Genomic DNA, 20,600 nt, shown 5'->3' with positions numbered 1-20,600 from the left:
GTGTGTGTGTGTGTCTATGTTTGAGCAAGGTGCAACTCTTCTTTACCGCCGCCTTCACTGACCAAGAGTGTTCAGTTTGCGAAGTGGCATTTCTAACACTGCCACTCCAGGATGCCTAGCTCCGACGACAGGGTACGAATGGTCTGTATTCTAATCTTGCGTCAGGCTGCTCCACTTCAGTAAATTTCTCTCAAGAAGAAACAGGTGTCCATACGAAAGTCACACATATGACACAAGTGCTTAAGTAAATGACACAATCAAATATGTGAATAGGAGTTGTGTGTTAAGAGTTATCTATACAGATAAACGTGAACATCACTTGCCCCTGAACACGTCCCAACAGATAAGGTAGATAAGAGAGAGGAACAGTTAGATATTGAAAACAATGGTCTCTTGACATCCAGTCAACAGAAGCCCTAAAAAGTTACACCCTTCAGGAAAGCACTGCAAGCTTACAAACTCATAGGGAGTTAGATCTCGCTTACTTTCTCTTAAGAATGAACCACACACACACACCACCCAAGGTATCCTAGCCACTATATGGTTAGACCAAGTCACCTTCTCACCGTGAAGGAATGTGACATATATCTATCTATCTATCTATCTATCTATATATATATATATATATATATATATATATATATATATATATATATATATATATATATATACAGTCTGCATCATAAACTGTTTGACGAAAAGATTCGATATCCAATTAACAAACAAAAGGAACTCTTATGATTACGAAACGAGGGAAATCTTCTGCAAGGTGTTCTCGCATACCACACACCACTTTTCCACAGTCTGTAATCTTGCGTAAAGCCGGGCAATTACTTTACGAGCCCTCAGAACCAGAAGTCTGTCAGAAACTTTTGAACTGGAAGATACCATTCAAAAGGTCGGGGTGCTGAAAAAAAAATATATACATATCTCTTGCTAAACCTAAAATAATACGAAATGTCAACGCCACTATATAACTGAAGTGAAATATATATTATCTCTGGTGGCATCGTGCGACCCTTAAACTCGAAGGCACGACGGTACGACTCTTAGCACAACATTGCCACCCTCGAGTAGACAGACAACCCTTTGACACAAGGTTGCCTCCCTTGAGTGTGATAGCCTTGTTAAGGATAGGCCACCATATCCAAGGTCTATTTACAAGAGCCCTTGCAGCCTAGCCTTTAACAGAATACCTGCCGTGCTCAAGAACACAGTGAACCTGTGGAATTCTCTTCCATCTTCCCCTCTTCCTAAACTTTTTTTTTTTACCTTTAAGACTCAGGTCTACAAAGACCCACGGAGCCGTGTTTACTTTCTTGATCTTTTTCTCTTACTTATATTCTCATCCGACATGGACATAATTGCGGGCATGTTTTGCCCGTGTCACGTCGCTTACTTAAAAGGGCTTCAAATGATTAATATAAATGATGACTTGGTAATAAAGAACAAGGAATTCTAGACTTATCAAGAGAGGTGCTGTGACATGAGCCAATTTGTCACGATAAATGGATTTTTTACTTTTTTTAGCGACCGACGACATGGCACAGGCAAATCATGCTCAAATCAAGTACACCTCGAGTGAAAGGAGATGAGAAAGTTGAGAGAAAAGGAATGCAGTAATACAGAACTTATTCTAAGTCTTATTCTCAAGTGTAGATCACTATAACGGGCGGTAGAGTGATGACTATGTTACAGATGTGAGCCAGATGGCTGGACCACACGGCCGAGTGCTGGCTGGGGCTACGGTGCCGGCACTGGCGTGAATGTAGGCGCCAGGTGGTCGGTCGACTCACGCATCAGAGGGTGACTTTCGGTGGAATGAATACCGTATGTAATGAATCACGCTGGGTAAGATCACAAACAAGATGACCAGATTCTAGAGGGTGGACGTAACCTTACGTCACTTTCAGCGGTTCATCTCTACTCACAGGCCTGGCCTCAACAGTTCGGTCTGCGAGACCCAGATGCACATCATCGAGTTCACAGTGCGTCAGGTGGCTGTACTACACACCGGGTGGTCAGCAACAAAATCATTAACATAATCTTTGCCTTACCACAACCCAGGCCTGCACCCATCGACTGTTACTCACAACAATTTTACATATAGGAGCAGCTGTGCACATCCTATTGTGTCAAACTAAAGAAAAAAAAATATCCAGTTTAGGAGCTAGAAATAAATAAAATAAATGCAGTGCAGGGGCTTGGCACAGTACCAAAATCAATCCTTAGATATGGCCGACAGCTAAGGGATCGTAAGATTAAATCAAATAATAGTGACCCATTTTCCATCCAATTAAGTCCCAAGATATAGCCCGGGAAGCTTGCCCAATGGCCTTGAAAAGTTGTCTTGGATATAGGCTTCGTGAGAACAGAAGTCTATGTGCACTGATTCGTCACACCTGTGTCAATGAACGATAACTCAAGGGTACAGTGCAGTGATTCCTGATCATCACTTACCGTAAGCTGTGATGTTGCAGGTGTTCTTGATCCACATGTATGACACCACTCCCGGTGTGTAAACCGTCTCTCAGTAACGCTACGTGAGCGATAAACAATAAGGAGTGTGCTGGGTCGCCACTCGCCGACAGTCTATTTACAAGCCTTACATACTTCCAGAGCATCCTTCGACAGACTGAGAATAATTACATCAGTCAGGATATCATTACAATTTCAGTGCACAAATGATCAAGGCAATGCGTTCTGGCACTGGTTCGTGGCAACAGTATCGAAACAAAATTTGGTATTGTTTACACATTCTCACAGAGAAATATTTTTTTCTTCTGCTCACTTGTTTCGAAATATGTATATGAACATTGTGAAACCAATTCAAATTTATTTTGAGAAAACATTGAGATGATGAATTTGTAGCCCCTATTAAGATACGAATCTGCATGACCAGGAATCACTTACACAAACAGAAGGCATCTATTTACCTACGTCCTTCACATCTCTGCCACTACGAGTAGAATACTTGACGTATCCTAGGCGATGGAGCCATGTAGTTCGCGTATAATACGGAAGGGGCCATGTCGTGGAGCGTACGGGTCCCACATGCCGGATACATGACGTTCAGTACCGTATACGTGAGCCGCTTTCACAGGGCCTCTGGCCAGCAGCGGTGGCGGGGCCGCTCACCCGTGACTTAGCCACAGGATCCCCACGGACGCCACCTTCAATACTCCTTACACCAAACTCGGCCGGTCTAAACGCAAACCACCTCCGCTCCTCAAACCTGCATAATAAGCCCTTACATCCAAAAATTAAGAGCACCCGTAATGTATCTCCGGCCCATTACTCGACCTCAGAAGCAAACGTAAGCAACTTTCTGAATTAGCTGAAAAGTTAGTAAGGCCCTAACGAAACAGAATCCACTGACATTGTAATTAGCTACTGAGGGATTGACTTCTCTTGTAATAATGGAGAGTGTCACCACACGGGCAAACAATCTTACATACATTCTGCTCAGGTCAACAGACCATACTGGAAAATCACATATTTCATGATTTGTTGGAGACAACAGTTAAAATATGCGATATGGATACTCACGGCCGACTGCCGCCGGGTCACAAACGTTTCAGACGAACGCCTCCAGTTGCTAAGCTCTCTCAAGGCTGTCCAGCTACGCCGTCGGAAATTAAATCATTCATTATCAATTCATTAACCTCTTGGGCTCCGTTCTCTCAAGCCTGTCCAGCTACGCAGTCAGAAATCAAATTATTCATTATCAATTAATTTACTTCTAGAGACAGTCATCCCATTAACCCACAAGTCTTCATTCCATTCATGCGCCAAATCCAAATGAAACCCGTGTTTATAGATTTTCTTGTTCAATGTCTAACCCTTAATTACCGTGAGTAAGGTTGGACGAGATCAGAAGTGGAAGGGATTAATGAACACTAACAAGTCCCTAGAGACTGCCTGGCATTGCTCTTAACTTGGTAGATTTGTAACCTGATCCTTTAAGAAAGTGTATGAAGAGTTTCCAAAATGCAAGTAAACCTGCAGATTCGAGTCTCCACTCCTCAGTTTACAAGAGAAAATGAAGAGAATCTGGCTGTAACAAATGGTTGTTTGTGTCAGCAATATATAAACAAAAATACTGACGCTTAGATATCTAAAACAAGAGTTGCCTAAAATCAAAAGGTCTTGCATTTCTAAGATTTTGTATATAAGAAGCCCATAACAGATCTGCCTAGCTTCGTCTTTTCGATGTATATCAACTGACTTATATTTCTCTCGTCTCCCCTGATGATGTGATTATTACACGAAAGTGCACTTGGGAACTTATCATTTTCTCCGTGGACTCACAGGAATATATATATATATATATATATATATATATATATATATATATATATATATATATATATATATATATATACTATCTCAGATATGCGTAATCTACTATTTGCTGATAAGCACGAGTAAAGATGAAACACGATACGCCGATTGCACTCTCGTGGACAATCACTTCGTCAGGAAAGATACATGAACTCTTTAAATCTCCCTGATGATGTGAATATATACGAAAGTGCACTCGTCTTACCGGGTTTCGTTTTTTCTCGTGATATATATATATATATATATATATATATATATATATATATATATATATATATATATATATATATATATATATTCACACATTCGCCATTTCCCGCGTTAGCGAGGTAGCGTTAACAGAGGACTGAGCCTAAAAGGGAAAATCCTCACTTGGCCCCCTTCTCTACCTAGATGTATAAAGATCAATCATTGGGTCGATGAATAATTACAGGACATATGAAACACACACACACACACACACACACACACACACACACATATATATATATATATATATATATATATATATATATATATATATATATATATATATATATATATACACACACACACACACGTTATTCCAGGGACGGGGAATGTACCAAATCATACTCTCTAGTTAGTCTAGTACATACACTACTTACCCATAAATGGCAAATTTCTCATTCCTTAACTCCAAATCACCTTCACTTTTGCAAGTTTACAAAGTAAAGTCTAAAATTCTACTGCACATGAATAATGTCAGGTTATAAACACTGAAGTACCAGTGTCTAAGTAATAATATATGATAAACACCTGAGAAATAATATATAATACAGAATCACCATTGCCAGTCTTGAAAATCTCATAAATAGGCTTACATATGATAAATATATCTTAATCTTGCATCTCGTAACTAATAGTTTCTAATCATTATTTGATTACGTATATTTTGAACAGCAATATAGAAGGACACAGTTTGCAAGTCAGCTTAAAACCACAAAACACAGCATTCTACTTAAATATACTAGCGCTTGTGTACTATCGAGGAAGAGATCAGTCTTAAGTACTATACTCAGCCATATAATTGATTTCATTGTCTTTAATATCTTTAATTACTTTGTACAAAATTATAGAGGAAGTTACTTCTTGTCAAACTGTGAAATTATGTCAATCCCAATACACTATCATACTCTTCATATATTTTCATAACATTCACTGGTTGTTACGTAATCGTCATCGATCTGCGGGCCTGAAAATTTTTTCTTCCACCGGCAGAGTTGAGTGAACTTCTTATGTCTTTTTTTTTATCAACCGAGAGACTAAATCGTATCTGATGAATAAACGTACCTTGCTAATGAATGTCAAAAGGTCTTACTTAATATGACATACCGTCATAGGGTCAAAAGTACGTAAAAAACTTGTTTTCTCGTCTGAGCCTGGAGTGTCTTTTTGTAATTCTCATTTGTGATCCCGTACATCGGTCGCAAACATGGTATCGTCTGCACGTTTCGTAACCCCATCAGCTGATCGGGTGGCATAACCGAACACACTCGGCATTGTAGAATACTATGCGAACTCTGTTCTTAACGTTAACACCAGTTTTTGCTATCTAAGAGCTATCAAGAATAGAACGACGGTATTATCTTGACTTAAAATACCCTGTTCTGATGTTTCCGTACACCATAACAATGACTATACCTGCAGACGACGGTAGCCGGCTACAGTATCTTGTTCCGGGGCCAAGACCTGGCTCAGTTTCCCGGAAAAATATTGACCTTAAAATAACTGCACTTACCATTTGAAAAGCCAATCCTGATATATAACATCCGTGATTAACTCCACAAATAACGTCTCCACTAACTGAACGGGATATATTCCTTGATGAATTCACCAATGTTTGGTTAACGAGAGTATCAAGTAGACGAACAGCGCGGCCCCTCATTGAGCTGGCCATGACTTAAACAGACTCACAGTTACGAATTAACTTTACAGACACGTACTACCACCGAGTACACCAGCGATACACTGGCGAGTGCCGAGCCCGGCGAGGTGACCGCCACAGCGCAGGCGCTCTACCGTTGCCATACACCATTTTCAAAAATTATTTACATCAAATGATCTTATTAGTCTTTAAATCTTGTTAATTGAACTAATTCAAAGTTGATGAATTGGGATTTAGTTTTTCTATAATGTGAAAAGTATTTGAAATATTACATATAGATGACCAGCACTTTTCAGGCTGATGACACTTTTCTTAAGATGCAAGTAGCCGCCCCGCGGTTTCCCTTCATCTACTTCTCATTTTGATTATCATTCATTTTAGTCTATACCTTATTTCAAATATATCATTTGAAATATTGTTGCCATCTTTAGATACCTCGACGTAAAGTTTGGAATTCTAGGGAACTACAGCTATATCTAGATGGTTTCATTCTGTGCTAAAATCATGATTCATTTTATCTCGCCATCCTTCCACAGCGTTAAAAAGAAAAGAGAATTAAGGGATATCTACATATGCCGTGCTCGAGTCAGTTCCTTTATGTATTGAGAGCCGGTTAGTCACCACGCGTTTTTCTTTTCTATGTATTAAAGTTGCAGGTTACATGATATGTGAATATATTCCTGTAAGAAATCCCCAGTCTGGATCCCAGCCAACATAAAGGAAATTGTGGATCAAAGTGTTTCCTATGCGAGGTAAGAATATTCAAAGGAAAGGATATTGAATTTGATAGTGCTCTTACCGAACATTTTTTTTTCTTGTTTATCTGACGGTTTTTCTTCTACCTTTTCGTTAAATCATTATACTCGATTTCACATGCAGCTTACTGGAGTCCTAACTCCAGATATATTGGCATGGCGTACAGGGAATCTATAAATAGGAGATAAGATATATGGGATCAGCGAAAATTATAGTTCTCGTGTTTCCATACTTAAATGCCTTAGTGAAAAGGGAGAGGGGGAATCTATGTTACAGTCGGATTTAGAGTATAGTATTGGATCACTTGAAGGTTTGCCCCTAAAATTTTCAATGCCAAGCTAGAAACCGACATAGCTTATTTTAAATCATTGTGCTAGAAACCTCCATAGCTTACTTTATTTCGCCTATTATGGATAAGGGAACTACATTCTTCTGTTGATCTATAATATTTTCGGGATGCTAATGTTAACTGTACGAAAGTTTTTGTAATATCCACTGTTGATAGAACAAGTGCATATTTTGCTTCATGTTCCTTATTCAAGAAATTTTCTGTCAAGTGTCGTAACCCTGAAGACTTTCGGTACAGTTACAAGCAAATCAAGAAGTGTAAAGTATGGCACAGTTGCTTAGATTGTTGACTGAAAAATTCTACATTGCCGAACAGGCATTAGATAGATTAATACGAAATGTGCTCCTTCAAAGTAAGTCTTAGTTTGGAACTCATAAAGAAATGATTATCTAATGTATTAGCGTGGAAACTTTTCTCAAAGCTTAGACTACCGACAGTAAAGCGAGGGCATTCTGGTTGGTCATGTTATTGCAATATCGCGGAAGTAAGTTAAGTGGATGAGTTTAATGTTTTAACCATGAAGAGAATTTTATGTATGGAATTCATGGAAAATCATATCGATAGAATTGTGGTACCAGATGTAACTTCGGTCGTTACTAGTTTAGCTCCGCATCGTCTTTTTATTGTTTGTTGACCCCATTTATGTAAGACTAATATCAGGAAAGTTTGGACGTTTTCTATAATTCACTTCTAAATGGGAAGTTTATATTTGAATTGTTTTAATAAGATTATTCAGTTTCTCGTAAAGTATGCAGGACTATTAGGTAAAGAGAAATATTGGGCTGAATATCCATATGAAATCTTTAACACTGCATCGCAAGTCAAGTCTACACTGTCGTAGGAGTAATGTAATCTAATTAAATCTAACATAACTATGAAGTGACACAACTAAACTTTACCTACTGAGGTAAAATGTCAGCATAAGAAGCACCAAAACAAAATTTAGTAGATTTGCGTGAATCATGACAATGGAGTCTCGATTTAGTAAGTGATTTACTGTAAGAAAGCATAATTTCCATCGTTATTATTTCTATAGAATAATTAATTGCAATAGTGCCGGAAATGTACATTCGTGTATTTCATTATGTGTATAATTTAACCGCATCTAAAGATTTCAATCGATAGATACCAATGAATAGTAATCCTTTCTATTATTTGATGGTTACAAATATATATAGAGATAACTGACAAATGATTATTGTATTTTAATCTTAGTATGATTAAAGTTTATTATGTTTATTGTTCTCTTTTCATAACACAGATCTTTGTGTTTAGAGAATAGAGAATATTTATGAATGGTATAATGGATGAATGTAGGGTAGTATATCCATTGATGGATGCAGGTGTTGATAGCTTATGATGAAAGATAGATTCCGTACACTCTAGTGTTGAAGTAGAGGATGGAATTTTAAATTGTGGAGTAAAAGCATTTCATATCAATAGTTGAGTGTAAAGAATCCATCAGAAGTTTTGTCAGCTACAAAATTAATATGGCCAAAGATAGGATATGGTGTGATCTGTGCTGTAGTTGGTTAATTTAAGTTAGTTTTAGTTTGATTAATCAATTAATCAATTTGTATGGTTAAGATGAAATTAATGTATATGGAAACAACCTTTTGTGTCAACTGACTCCTGCATGAAATTACAGCACAAGTAATAAGTCATCTTTAGCAATGCTGTAACATTAGTACAGTCTTTTCAGTGAACTTTTCAACCCAGAGGAGTCCATCATATCCCCGCTGCTCGAAGTAGTGCAGCCTTGGGCTGCAGGAACCTCTAGAAAGGATGTCATGTTTAATGCCTGGACCCTTTATTAGAGAGTGGTCCTGGGACAGTTATGAATAAAAGACTTTTTCCTATTAGTTTAAGTAATCAGTTGTGAAATGTTAGAAAGATATTGTATTTTGAAAGATAGCCTCACATAATTACATGCTATGTTCTGCCTTTTGTGTGTGTGTGTGTGTAAAGTCTTATATTAAAGCAAACAGTTCTTTTTTAATAAGTTTAGCTGACAGAGGTAGGACCTGCATTTAACACTGATGAATATTGTGATTTTAGGTAATTTTTATTGAGCTTGTAGAGATTTTGGATATTTTCATGTTACATGTTATAGAAAATGTAGGTTATTGCATTTATGGAATTACTTGTACTTATGAGATTGAAATATGTTACTTTTAAATTATGGTGTTTTGCATGAAGTTCAAACTATTTAGAGTATTCAAGTTACTAAGTTTATTGTTTTATACTTTTGAAGGTCCTCATCCAAGACTAGCTGTGGCAGTAGGCGATCCGATTCCTCAGCAGCACTACCCAACCAGTCAACCCAATGCTTTGGAAGATCTGACAGATAATGGGATTCTATGGGCTGTGCAAAAGAGTCGAAGAAGTCGAGAAAAGAGACACATGAGGAAGTTTGGGTCACAAAATGGGCATAAGAAAATGCTACCATTACTTAAACTTTTGACCTGCGTTGACTGTGGTCATGTCCATGAGCCTGGCCGATTATGCCGTAAGCCATTGTCTCTAGTATATAGTAATATTAAAGAGTTGATATGATAACAAATTTTTTGATCATATCATCTCTTAAGTTTTTGAATTTATACTTATGCAGCTTCAGTGCTGCAACCTTTAGTAATGATGGACTCCTTTGGATTGAGTTCCTCTGTGAGATTGTATTCTTTTTCATTCTCTAATGATAGTACAACCCTGCTAGAGGAAAATTTTTACTCCTTGTTTAACTATATACAAGTAGATTGCACCACATCATCATCTCATATGAAAAAGAAACTGAAAGACTATCAACTTCAACACTCAGTTTTTGCAGCCACCCTCCTTCTTCCACTCAGGCCACCTCACAACCATCCTCCCACATTCCTGCACAAATAGAATTCTTCCTGCCACACTCATCAGAAACCCATGTTCACATATCCTCTAATCCCTCTTAAACACCATATGTGCAAAATTATTCACTCTTGTAATGACAAGTAAAACACTGAACAGCACCCTCCAGGTCCATTTACGAACCGTATTCCATGTGACATACACTCACCTGACACTACACCTTATAGACATATATGAGTTACTCTTTCACATCTGTGGTCTGGACACTACCTGTCTCGTAAATATGATAAACAGTGATGCAACATCATGTAGCTAATTGCCTTTATGGAATTATTTGTACTTTGATAATTGAGTAAAGCATATGAGATTGAAATATGTTAAATTTTAATTACAGTGTTGTGCATGAAGTTGAAACTATTTAGATTATTCAAATTACTAAGTCTCCAAAACATTATTACAATACATTTATTCATATAACTCAATTTCCTCCTTTCATACTCTGTTCCATCCTCAGACCTTCAGCAGTTTCTCTCTTCAGTCTGCCACCAGAGCTGTGTCATTTGCAGACAGGTGACTCACATCTTAGGGTCTCTCACCCACAATAGACTGCAGACCTGCCTATTTCTCTAAAACCCTCACATTTACAGGCTTTTTCTTTACGTTGTCCATAAATAGATTCAATATCCTTGTGACACCACCAGAACCTTGCTGCAGACCCATTTTCACATGTAACAACTCATCCTCCATCTTCCTACTCACTTGCATGCCTTACTGCCTAGATAAAAGGTCTTCACTGTTTCAAGTAGCTTTCCTCCCTAATCTTCCTCAGAACATATCTGTCAACCCTGAAATTTCTACTTAGATAATCTTTGTAGGTATATAGGCATAAGTTGTAGTATTGCATCGTTAAGTTATTGTAGATCATGGTAAAACTGTGTGTCTGTGCAGAGAGAGCATTAGTTAGTAAAGAAAAAAAGGTTCACTGAGATTATGCACAACAGGCTCACATGTTCTTATGATGCCCTGCATCCCAGACTGAGGTCAGGAACTAACTAATCTTAAACTCAGTCTGATTGTTCCTTACTTCAGTGAATTGAATTTTCGATGTAACAGCGTTTCATTAAAAGATATTCCTTAGATCCCAAACTCAGTATGGTAGGATTCAAGGGCTTATTAGAAGCTGAATTCCAATACATTGAAAATCCATTAGGGTGGAGTTTTATTGTATTTATAATCCTTTCATAAATAGCAGAAGGCCTTTTGGTTAAACATTTTATTCTTCATTGTGCCATTTACTCCTCCCATCCTTCCTTATTTAGTGATAGTAGTGACTACTACTTTGCACCTTTGTCTGTAAAGAAAGGAATGAAGTAGAAATCATTCTATATCAGATTGTCATGCTCCATTAGACCTATTTTTTTACTTATTTTTCACCGTAATATCATATACCCCTTCCACCCTGCCATTTACTACTCCCATCCATATTCATTGATAACAGTTACTACTACTTTGTACCTTTATCTGTCTGTAAAGAAAGGTACTTAGTAGAAATCTTTCTTTATCAGATTGACTTGCTCCTTTAGACTTGTTTTTGTAGTTATTTTTTTGTCGTAATATCATTTACCCCTTCCATCCTTATTCAGTGATTTGAGAGACTATATGCTTTGTACTTATGACTCTCTGTACAAAGATGAAAGGTAAAACTTATTAGCCAGTCAGTAGTTAGAATTACTTTATTCTTGTGTACTTTTTTGTTTGTTTAGGAAAAGTTACAGAGGATTAAATTATTTTTATTCATCAGTCACTGTACTTAGCTATCTCACAGGCTTTTTGAGATTTCACACATATTGCTAAAGGTAATGATACTACTCCGAACTCTCTTCCTCTGTACCTCATATGACATTATCCACCAACTGTGAAGTAAACTTTTCCTTTAATGTATTTTAGGCATTATTTTTATGGTGAGCATACAGCCATCCCTTTTCCTCTGTACCCCAAATTACAAGATCCACCAATTGTGGAGAAAGCCTCTTCTGTTAAGGATATTGTCTTGGTGATTTTAAGGGTGAGCATACAGCTCTGATGTACTTGAATTGATAAAACTTAAACCCTACGTACATTTCTCCATCATAATGAACTAAAGTTTCTTATTATATCAACAGCTAACTGTTATAGTAAGAACAAAGAAGTAACCGAAGTTATGCAGACAGCCATGAACTCCTTTCATGGACTCAACCCAATTGAACATGAAGTCTTGCCAGTCTTCCAAGGAGAGAAAGTTGAAGCAGAAAATGGATTTTTTCAGGTAATATTTATCATATGGCAAATTAGGAAGCATACAGTTGAAGCCAAAGTTTTCCTTATGAGTCTCCCCTTTCTCCTCGTTCCTCCCCACTTCTGACATATATCTCCTTTTTGTCAACCTCTCCACTCTCATTCTCTTCAATCATCCAATCCATTCCAGCATACCTTTTCAGGTCTTTCAACTACACTCTTATTACAACCACTCATATCTCTTACCATATCTTATCTTAATTGATCAATCTTCCTTACACCACATATCTTCCTCAAACAATTTCCAACACATTTACTCTCTTCCACACCTTTTTCATGTAGAGCCCATGCCTCTCATTCATAGAACACCATTGGACAACCATACTGTACCTTCAAACATGCCCATCTTCACCCTTCCAAATCATAACCTCTTTCTCCACACATTCCTCCATGATCCCAGGACCTACATTCCCCTCACCCACCTTGTGATTCGCTTCACTTCCTCCAAGGTTTCTCCATTCAGACTCTCACCTCATCTTACGTGCCTCTTTAGTGCTAAGCCTAATAACTATGTTTTTTTTACATTGCTCCATCTTTCTCCTTTCACATATTATCCCAAACTCAGTAGCCCATGTCATCTGCTAAAAGTAACTAACTCATCTCCCAAGCACCTAGCCAAACCTACTAGACTGCTGACCTACACGTCTACCTAAAACCCTCACATTCACATCCCACACCATTCCATTTATTAATATTGAATATCCTTGGTGACATCACACACCCCTGCTGCAGACCCACCTTTACCTCTACCTACTCCAAACACATGCCTTACTCCTTTGATTAATACTCCACGCTGCTTCAAATAGTTTATCTTCCATCCCATATATTCAAAACACCTACAAAGCATCCATCAGCCATCCTATATGCTCTTTCCAAATCCATGAATGCCCATACAAATTCTTCTCTTTCTCTAAGTATTTCTCTCACATTCTTCAGTACAAACTTCTGATTCACACAGTCCTTTTCTACTCCTGAAAGCACATTAGGTTTCCCCAGAATTTGATATTTTCTGCAAATTTCTAACAGGCTTTCATTGTAGACTTGCAAACATGCATAGATGTAGTAAGGTTTTTCAGTCATAATACCTTTGATAATGATTTTTTGGGCTAGATTATAGGAAGTTCTTATTACACAAGCACTGGAAACTCACATAGAATCATTCCATCTTCTTATGATCACCATGTAACAAATTTCAACTTTACATTCATCATTCTTGATATGCCCTGCAAGTGAGAACTACTTAACTCGGAACTATTACATGTGATATGCCATGATAAATATATCTTCAAAATTAATATCATTCTGAAATGGATAAACTTATTTTGGCCTGCAAGACCAATCTGCAAATGGCTGTACATGGTATGTGAATGCTAGATCTTTGTTTACTGGGATACAAAACTAAATTTGATTTAGCAAATGTTATGGGAGATTAATCACATCTTTCTGCTTTGTCGTCATTGTAAAATACATGACTAAAAAATTCTAAAGATATGATATTTGTTTAACAGTATTTATCACTAAAGGGAAAGAGCACTGGTACATCATAGTTGTCATGAAATCAAACAAACAAGCCAAGTTCATATATTTCGTTTGCAATAAAAAATAGCCAGTATTCTTTTCCTTGGGTAATCAAATAATTAAAGATGGTACTTAGATTTTTTTTATTTGTCATGTATTTCATAATCATGTTAGAGGAAAATGATTTTTTATTCATATCCCATTAGCAGGAATATATCATGGCTTGTAAACACAGGCTTCTTTTCCAAGTCCCCACAGTGGTACAGGTCATCCTGCTTCATGTATGGTGAAGAAGTAAGTTTATCCATATCAATATATGATATTAGTATTAACTGGTTTGTTGTTACAATACTTGTGTGAAAATTTGTATTTCTCACAGGGTGAACTTGAATGGCTGGAATGTGATTTTTAAATGATTTTGCCTGAGTTTCATGTTTAAAGTCATCATGGAATTGACTGATTACTCTTCCTTTGATGTTAAAAGTACCATTATCTTATGGTTTGATAAAGCTTCAGGTATGCCCAACTTCTTGGATTCAGTTAAGTTCGTTTGTATGTCTGGAGGCTTTACATTTTCAGCAAATTTGTACATTGTAGTGTTCACATATCCATGCCTCTGGATTTAATGTAAATATCCAACATGGTGTGTCAGTCCCATGCTCCCATCCATATGTTGCATGAGACCAAAGATTTCAAAGATTTTTTTTTTTGTAAAACTGCTTCTTAACCCTGCAAGAATGGGTAAGAAGTTCCCAGCATTTACTAGTTGTGTCAGTTACATGAAAAACAGAAAAACTGTTTTAATGTAGAATTGATATATTAATACATTATATGATAATGGATGAAGTCATGGTGATATTGATAAAGTGATTGATTTTGTCAAATGATAATAATCTTAGATATATTCAGGTTACACACAGAACAGTTTATGTGAGAAAATGTTTTCAAAAATGTTCACCAGGAACATATACCATTTTATAACATTATGTCATTTGTAAAGTTTGCTTTGTTTAGTTTCATCTTGAGTAACTAAAACTTTTAGGAACTTTCTTGTACTCTGAATGATGAGTCCCTATGCACAGGACATGAAGTCTCAGTTAGGCAAGGTTTTCTTGTGTTCTTTTGACTGTTAAGTGTTTTCCTTACTTTTTTCAAAAACCTAAATTTTCCCTGATCAGCATAACCCTTACAAATAGTTTGGTTAGTGTTTCACAGGTTCGAATGCTTTTTAAAAGTGTTTCCATTATTTTGATAGTCCTCTACATCTTCCCAGATTTATAACTCACTTCATTCTCCATGGTTCTTTCAGTTGCCACGTCCACTCCCAGTCACCTAAATCACTCCATTTCCTCCAGGCCCTCCCCATTCAGACATGCACACAAACCATACTTTCTCATCCCCTTATTATATTTCATCACCTTGCTTTTGTTTTCATCTACTTATCTTTCTCCTTTCAGACAAACTTCCCAAGTCTTGTCACTGGCTTTGAAATTTCTCGTTGAAGTCTGTCACCAGAGCGATATCATTTGCAAGTAGCAGTTAATTGACTTTCCATATCTCCCAGCCTCCCAATATAACCATACACTTTCCACATGCTTCGACTTTTGTTTCCACTCCCCTCACCATTCTGTCCATGACTGGATTGAATAGCTACAATAACATCATCATGATCCATACCATCCTTCACTGGGAACCATTCAACTTCTTCCATTTCTGCTTGCACACATGCCATCCTCTCCTGGTATAGACTTCACAAAGCATTTCGTAACTTTCAGTTTATGCCGCTCATATGAAACACCTTCTGTAAGACCTCTCTGTCAGCCTCATCGTATGCTTCCTCCAGATCCATAGATATCTTGAGAAAGACCATTGCTTATCTAGCATTAATGACCTTCTTAGGTGTATGTTTTGTGCAGTATGTTTATGACTGTTTTGTTTTAATCATATTTAAAACCTGACATTGAAAGCAGAATTAGCCTTCTTGATGTTCAAATCAGTGATTAAGATAGCACCTCTTTGTAGAAAGCCTCCCAATGCTGGCTGGAGTCTGGGACCTAAATGCAACCAGTGAATGCCCATACTGCTACAGAGTGAATATTAAAAGGTCCTTCATTAAAGGAGCCTTATGAACTGCTTAGACTGGAAGACTCTCCATGATGAACTTCAGCAACTGCAGTAGATATAAGTTAACAAAGGATACAACTCCAGTGCAAATAGCCTTGATGACATTACAGTAAAGCATTAGTTTCACAACAGAATGTCTCCTGTCTACAAAGCATAGGAGCAGGTACTTCGGTAGATTGAGAAAGTCTTTTTTGTTAACAATATAAGTATAATAAAACTGATCATGTTACAATAACGCCGTGATCAGCATCGTGATTATGGAAAACAACATTAATCAGGACCGCTGCTCAGTCAAGATAAGTGCAGATATCTACACATTTGAAGATTGTAAACTTCACCACATGGATTGCATTGATGTCATCACCACCTCTTTAGTAGATCACATATGCTGCTGACAGAGGGTGCTCACAAGCAGCATATGCTCCAGCATCACTCAAGAAATCTAACCAATTGCAACTGAACAAGCAACACCAAAATCATGAAATCCAGTCATGACAAAAGAAAACTAATGATCATAGAAGTCCTCATGATTTAAGAGTTATGGCCTGCCATAGTCTTCTAATCAAGTACAGATAGAGCAGGGAGGTGTCACTCACCTTACAGTCACCATTACCTGGGCTTGCTATGTCTCGTCCTCTCCACAGAAAGGAAGAGTAACTCTTTGTTTCATTCATAATCCAACAATGGTGATGTAGATATCTCTAAACTTTGTAAAGGATCAGAAGCTGACATGATTTTACTTAAAGATACGATGATTCCCAGTATAATGTGATAATTTTATCCGTTCATTGTTTTTAACTTTTAAGATAAAGTGAATTTAGGAGAATTGACTTTGTCTCCCATTAAAGATTAACCCATAGAATGCTCCCATAATCTTGTGACAAATCTCAAAGCCATGTTCCCATCATCACATGATGAACCAAAGCTTCTCACTTATGTTTAAAATCCCAGGTGATGTTTGTTTTTATGAGTTATCCATATCTGTTGCTAACTGCATGCTGCCACAGCTGGAAAGATATCTTGCATCTCAGTCAATCACAGGATATGTCACAGAAAGTTTATACCTGTATATGTCATCTGGATGGGAAGGGACATGTTAGTACTCTGTATTGTAGTTAATAAGAATTTATGGTGAATATAAAGTTGTTTGTTCACATATTTATGTACAAACTTACTTTTTAGATAACAAAGAAACTCATAATGATATATGTTAACAGTATGTATATGTAAAAGATTTGTAAAAAAAAAATGTGTGTGTGTGTGTAGGATGAAATCATGTCTTTAAGTCACAAAATATGTAATATGATTAGTTGTGTATAGAATGAAATCACACCTACAAACAAACTTAACTATCACATACGTAGACAAGGAGTGTCCATAAATAGTGCCAGCATTGGCCCTTCCCTATTCACTCGTTACCTTCGTACATCAACTTAGAGGAAAGTATGCTACTTTACCTTGTTTTTTTCTTCATTAGAGTATGAAACATATTCTATAAGGAAGAGGATTTTTTTAAGGGATTGGATTACAAGTGCAATACTGCTTTTTGAGAGTTAAGCAACCATGAGAACTATTAAGTAAATAACTAGGAAGCTCGGTAATGTTAAATATGGTCTAGTCTTAAACAAGATGTGTATAAGAGAACATAGTGCCCAAGTATAGAAATATATTATTATTATTATACAACCCTAGGAAACCTTTCATGGGGCATCTACTTGTTCGCCCCCACACGACAACAGGGATATTATGGACTCTCTTAGAGTAAGGTCTTTGACAAGATTGTATTCTCTTCATCTGATGGTGATGATACAGCCTTGCCAGAGGTTTCGTTTCATTCACAGTGTAGCCACCCTCAGTTTGAGTCTGATAACACACACTAGAGATATGTATGGGTATTGGTAAGAAAGAATGCTACCCACATATTTTCTGCATCTCACAGGTGTAAGAAAGTTTGAGGTTTGGGGCTTGGAAGTTTTTCCCTCTTGTATTATATTGAATGTAAGAATATAAGAAGGTGCCAAACAAGGATTTAGTCTCAGAGGCTCTGTCAGTTGTTGCTGAAGCTATCATACTAAGATGAATAGGTGTAAAAGGATTTTTTTTTACACGTTGATTGCTGTTTCCTTTGTTAGCAAGGTAGTGCTAGGAACAGAAGAAGAAAGGCCTCATTCACTTTTATCCATTCTTTAGCTATCATTTGTAATGCACCAAAAACTGCACCTCCCTATCCACAGCCAGGCTCCACAGACCTTGCCATTGTTTACCCTGGTTGCTTCACATGCCCTAGTTCAGTCCATTGACAGCATGTTGATCCCTGTATACCACATTATTCCAGTTCACTCTGTCTTATGCATGACTTTCACATTTCTGCATGTTCATGCCCCAGTAGCTTAAAATCTTTTGCGCTGCATCCTTCCAATTCTAGTTTGGTCTCACCATTCTCCTTGCTTCTTTCTGACACATTTATCATCCCGTCCTCCCCGATTTTCAAACTTTCTAGCTCACTGTCTTCAGCTCTCTCATCCACATTCTTTTAATTACTACACCTCTCTTACCCTTACCTTGCCTGTTCAAAATATACTTACTGTAAGTCAAAGAAATATACTTACTGTACATGTATATACAATAATATTTTTTATGTATATGAGTGTTTATAATCTCTGGGGATAGGGGAGAAAGAATACTTCCCACAAATTTCCTGCATGTTGTGGAAGGTGACTAAAAGAGATGGGAGTGAGGGGCTGGAAATCCTCCCCTCCAGTTTTTACTTTTCCATTAGAAGAAACAGAGAAGGGGGCCAAGTAAGTATCTTCCCTCCAAGGCTTAGTCCTCTATTCTTGACACTACCTCGTTAATGTGGGAAATGGCAAATTTGTATAAAAAAGAATGTGTATAAGTAGGTGTCATCAGACTCCATCTGCAAGAGGTTACATTGAAAGTGAAAAGTCACCTGTAGCGAGGCTTTATCATTGGAAGTAAATGCTTGTCAGAGAACTTTTCACTCCAAAGGAGTCTACATATCCTTACTTCTGAAAGTAGTAAACCCTTGGGCTGTAGGGGCCTTTAGAAAGGTCTTGGGTAACACCAGGACTCTTTCATAGAAATTGGTGCTAGGGTAATTATAAATGAGTAGATATATGAATAGATGTGATGATGATACTGAGAATTGATTTTTCAGGGAAAACGTATTGTTGAGGTCCCAAGAGAACGCCCAAAGTGGTTTTCTCGTAGGCTCACCCTGAAGTCTAATGTCACAACTTCCACTGCCTCTACAATAGCGAAGCCTACAAATTTAGCTTAACCAGCTACTGCACTTATTTAACATTTTGTAAAAGATTTGCCATGTGGTCTTATAAAATCAGTAAAAGTACCTAGAATTATTTGCTGTCATGATATGCATCTATCCTGTTCTACTAGATATTATATACAGATAATAGAAACTTGAAAACCACCCAAATTATTTTGAAATTTTTCATGAATATACAAGAACATGAGTGTTATGACTCCTTTCATAGATTTATAATAAAGATTACTAATAGATTCTGCATTCGTGAAGATCTGAGCAATTCCTGGCAACATACATAAGATTTCTTTAGAAAATTTACCTCTTATCTTTGGGTAAGGCCTGCTGAAATTGAAGTGATCTGCAGTGTTAGAACTTCATTACTTTTACTACCGTTAGTAATGGTAGTAATGTTTAAAGAAGATTATGCAAATGGGATATGAATCATATGATTTTACCAGTGTTGTGTTAGACAACTAAGTATTTGCTAACTTATTTCCTGCACCAGGAGTCCCTTCCATCCCAAGTGTGTATGAATTACCTGGGGATAAGGGAGAAACAATACTGCCAGCATATCTCCTGCATCTCATAGAAGGAGACTGAAGGATGGGAGCTGATAATCCTTCCCCCTTGTATTTCTTTCCAAAAGAAGGAACAGAGGGAGGAGTCAAGTGAGGATTTTCTTCCAGGGTTCAGTTATTTATTCCCAGTACTCTCTCTTTTTGGAAGGAAATAGTAATCATGTATGAAAGAAAATATAAGAATATGAATTCCTGTTAGGCAGTGATTGTAATTATGATTTTCTTTATACCTGGGATTGATGGAAATTTTCTCTTCCATTGTTAATTGATGTTCACATTTGAATCATTGTCATTAAATTAAAAAAAGGGTGCAGTCAAAGGGTAGCAGGTACCACCATTTGGGATATAACATACTTGTTTATTTGTAGAGAATCAAAAAATGATAGCTGTTGAATTGTGTTTATACATCATTTTCTATGCTAGATAGCCAAACTCAAAGCATTATTCTTGGAAGAAATTACATGAAAATCAATGACTACCAATGTGTATATACCAGCTATTGAATTGTGTTTATACATAACATTTTCTTTACAAGATAGCCAAACTAAAGCATCATTCTTGGAA

General features: G+C 37.1%; 2 protein-coding genes across 3 annotated transcripts in view; one reads left to right on the top strand and one right to left on the bottom strand.

Annotated features, from left to right (window-relative positions):
* The window catches only part of qless (decaprenyl diphosphate synthase subunit 1 qless), a 120,518-nt gene extending 114,171 nt beyond the window's left edge, over positions 1 to 6,347 (bottom strand). The window contains exon 1 of the mRNA XM_071674594.1: positions 6,104 to 6,347. Within this exon, the coding sequence (XP_071530695.1) occupies positions 6,104 to 6,262 (159 nt within the window). The 5' untranslated portion in view covers positions 6,263 to 6,347. The remainder of the gene's footprint in view (positions 1 to 6,103) is intronic.
* A 1,203-nt stretch (positions 6,348 to 7,550) lies between these two features.
* mRpL32 (mitochondrial ribosomal protein L32) lies at positions 7,551 to 19,552 on the top strand. 2 transcript variants are annotated; one of them, XM_071674592.1, is made up of 4 exons: positions 7,551 to 7,707; positions 9,610 to 9,864; positions 12,359 to 12,501; positions 19,351 to 19,552. In XM_071674592.1, exons 1-4 carry the CDS (start codon positions 7,620 to 7,622, stop codon positions 19,471 to 19,473), a joined length of 609 nt encoding a protein of 202 aa, XP_071530693.1. In that variant the 5' UTR covers positions 7,551 to 7,619; the 3' UTR covers positions 19,474 to 19,552. The 2 variants fall into 2 exon arrangements, with proteins under 2 accessions (XP_071530693.1, XP_071530694.1); XM_071674593.1 differs by lacking the exon at positions 19,351 to 19,552 and adding an exon at positions 16,071 to 17,481.
* Positions 19,553 to 20,600: the final 1,048 nt, after the last annotated feature.

This window comes from Panulirus ornatus, chromosome 20 (genome assembly GCF_036320965.1).
Source record: "Panulirus ornatus isolate Po-2019 chromosome 20, ASM3632096v1, whole genome shotgun sequence".
NCBI lineage: Eukaryota > Metazoa > Arthropoda > Malacostraca > Decapoda > Palinuridae > Panulirus > Panulirus ornatus.
This window is presented reverse-complemented; position numbering and strand designations above follow the sequence as displayed.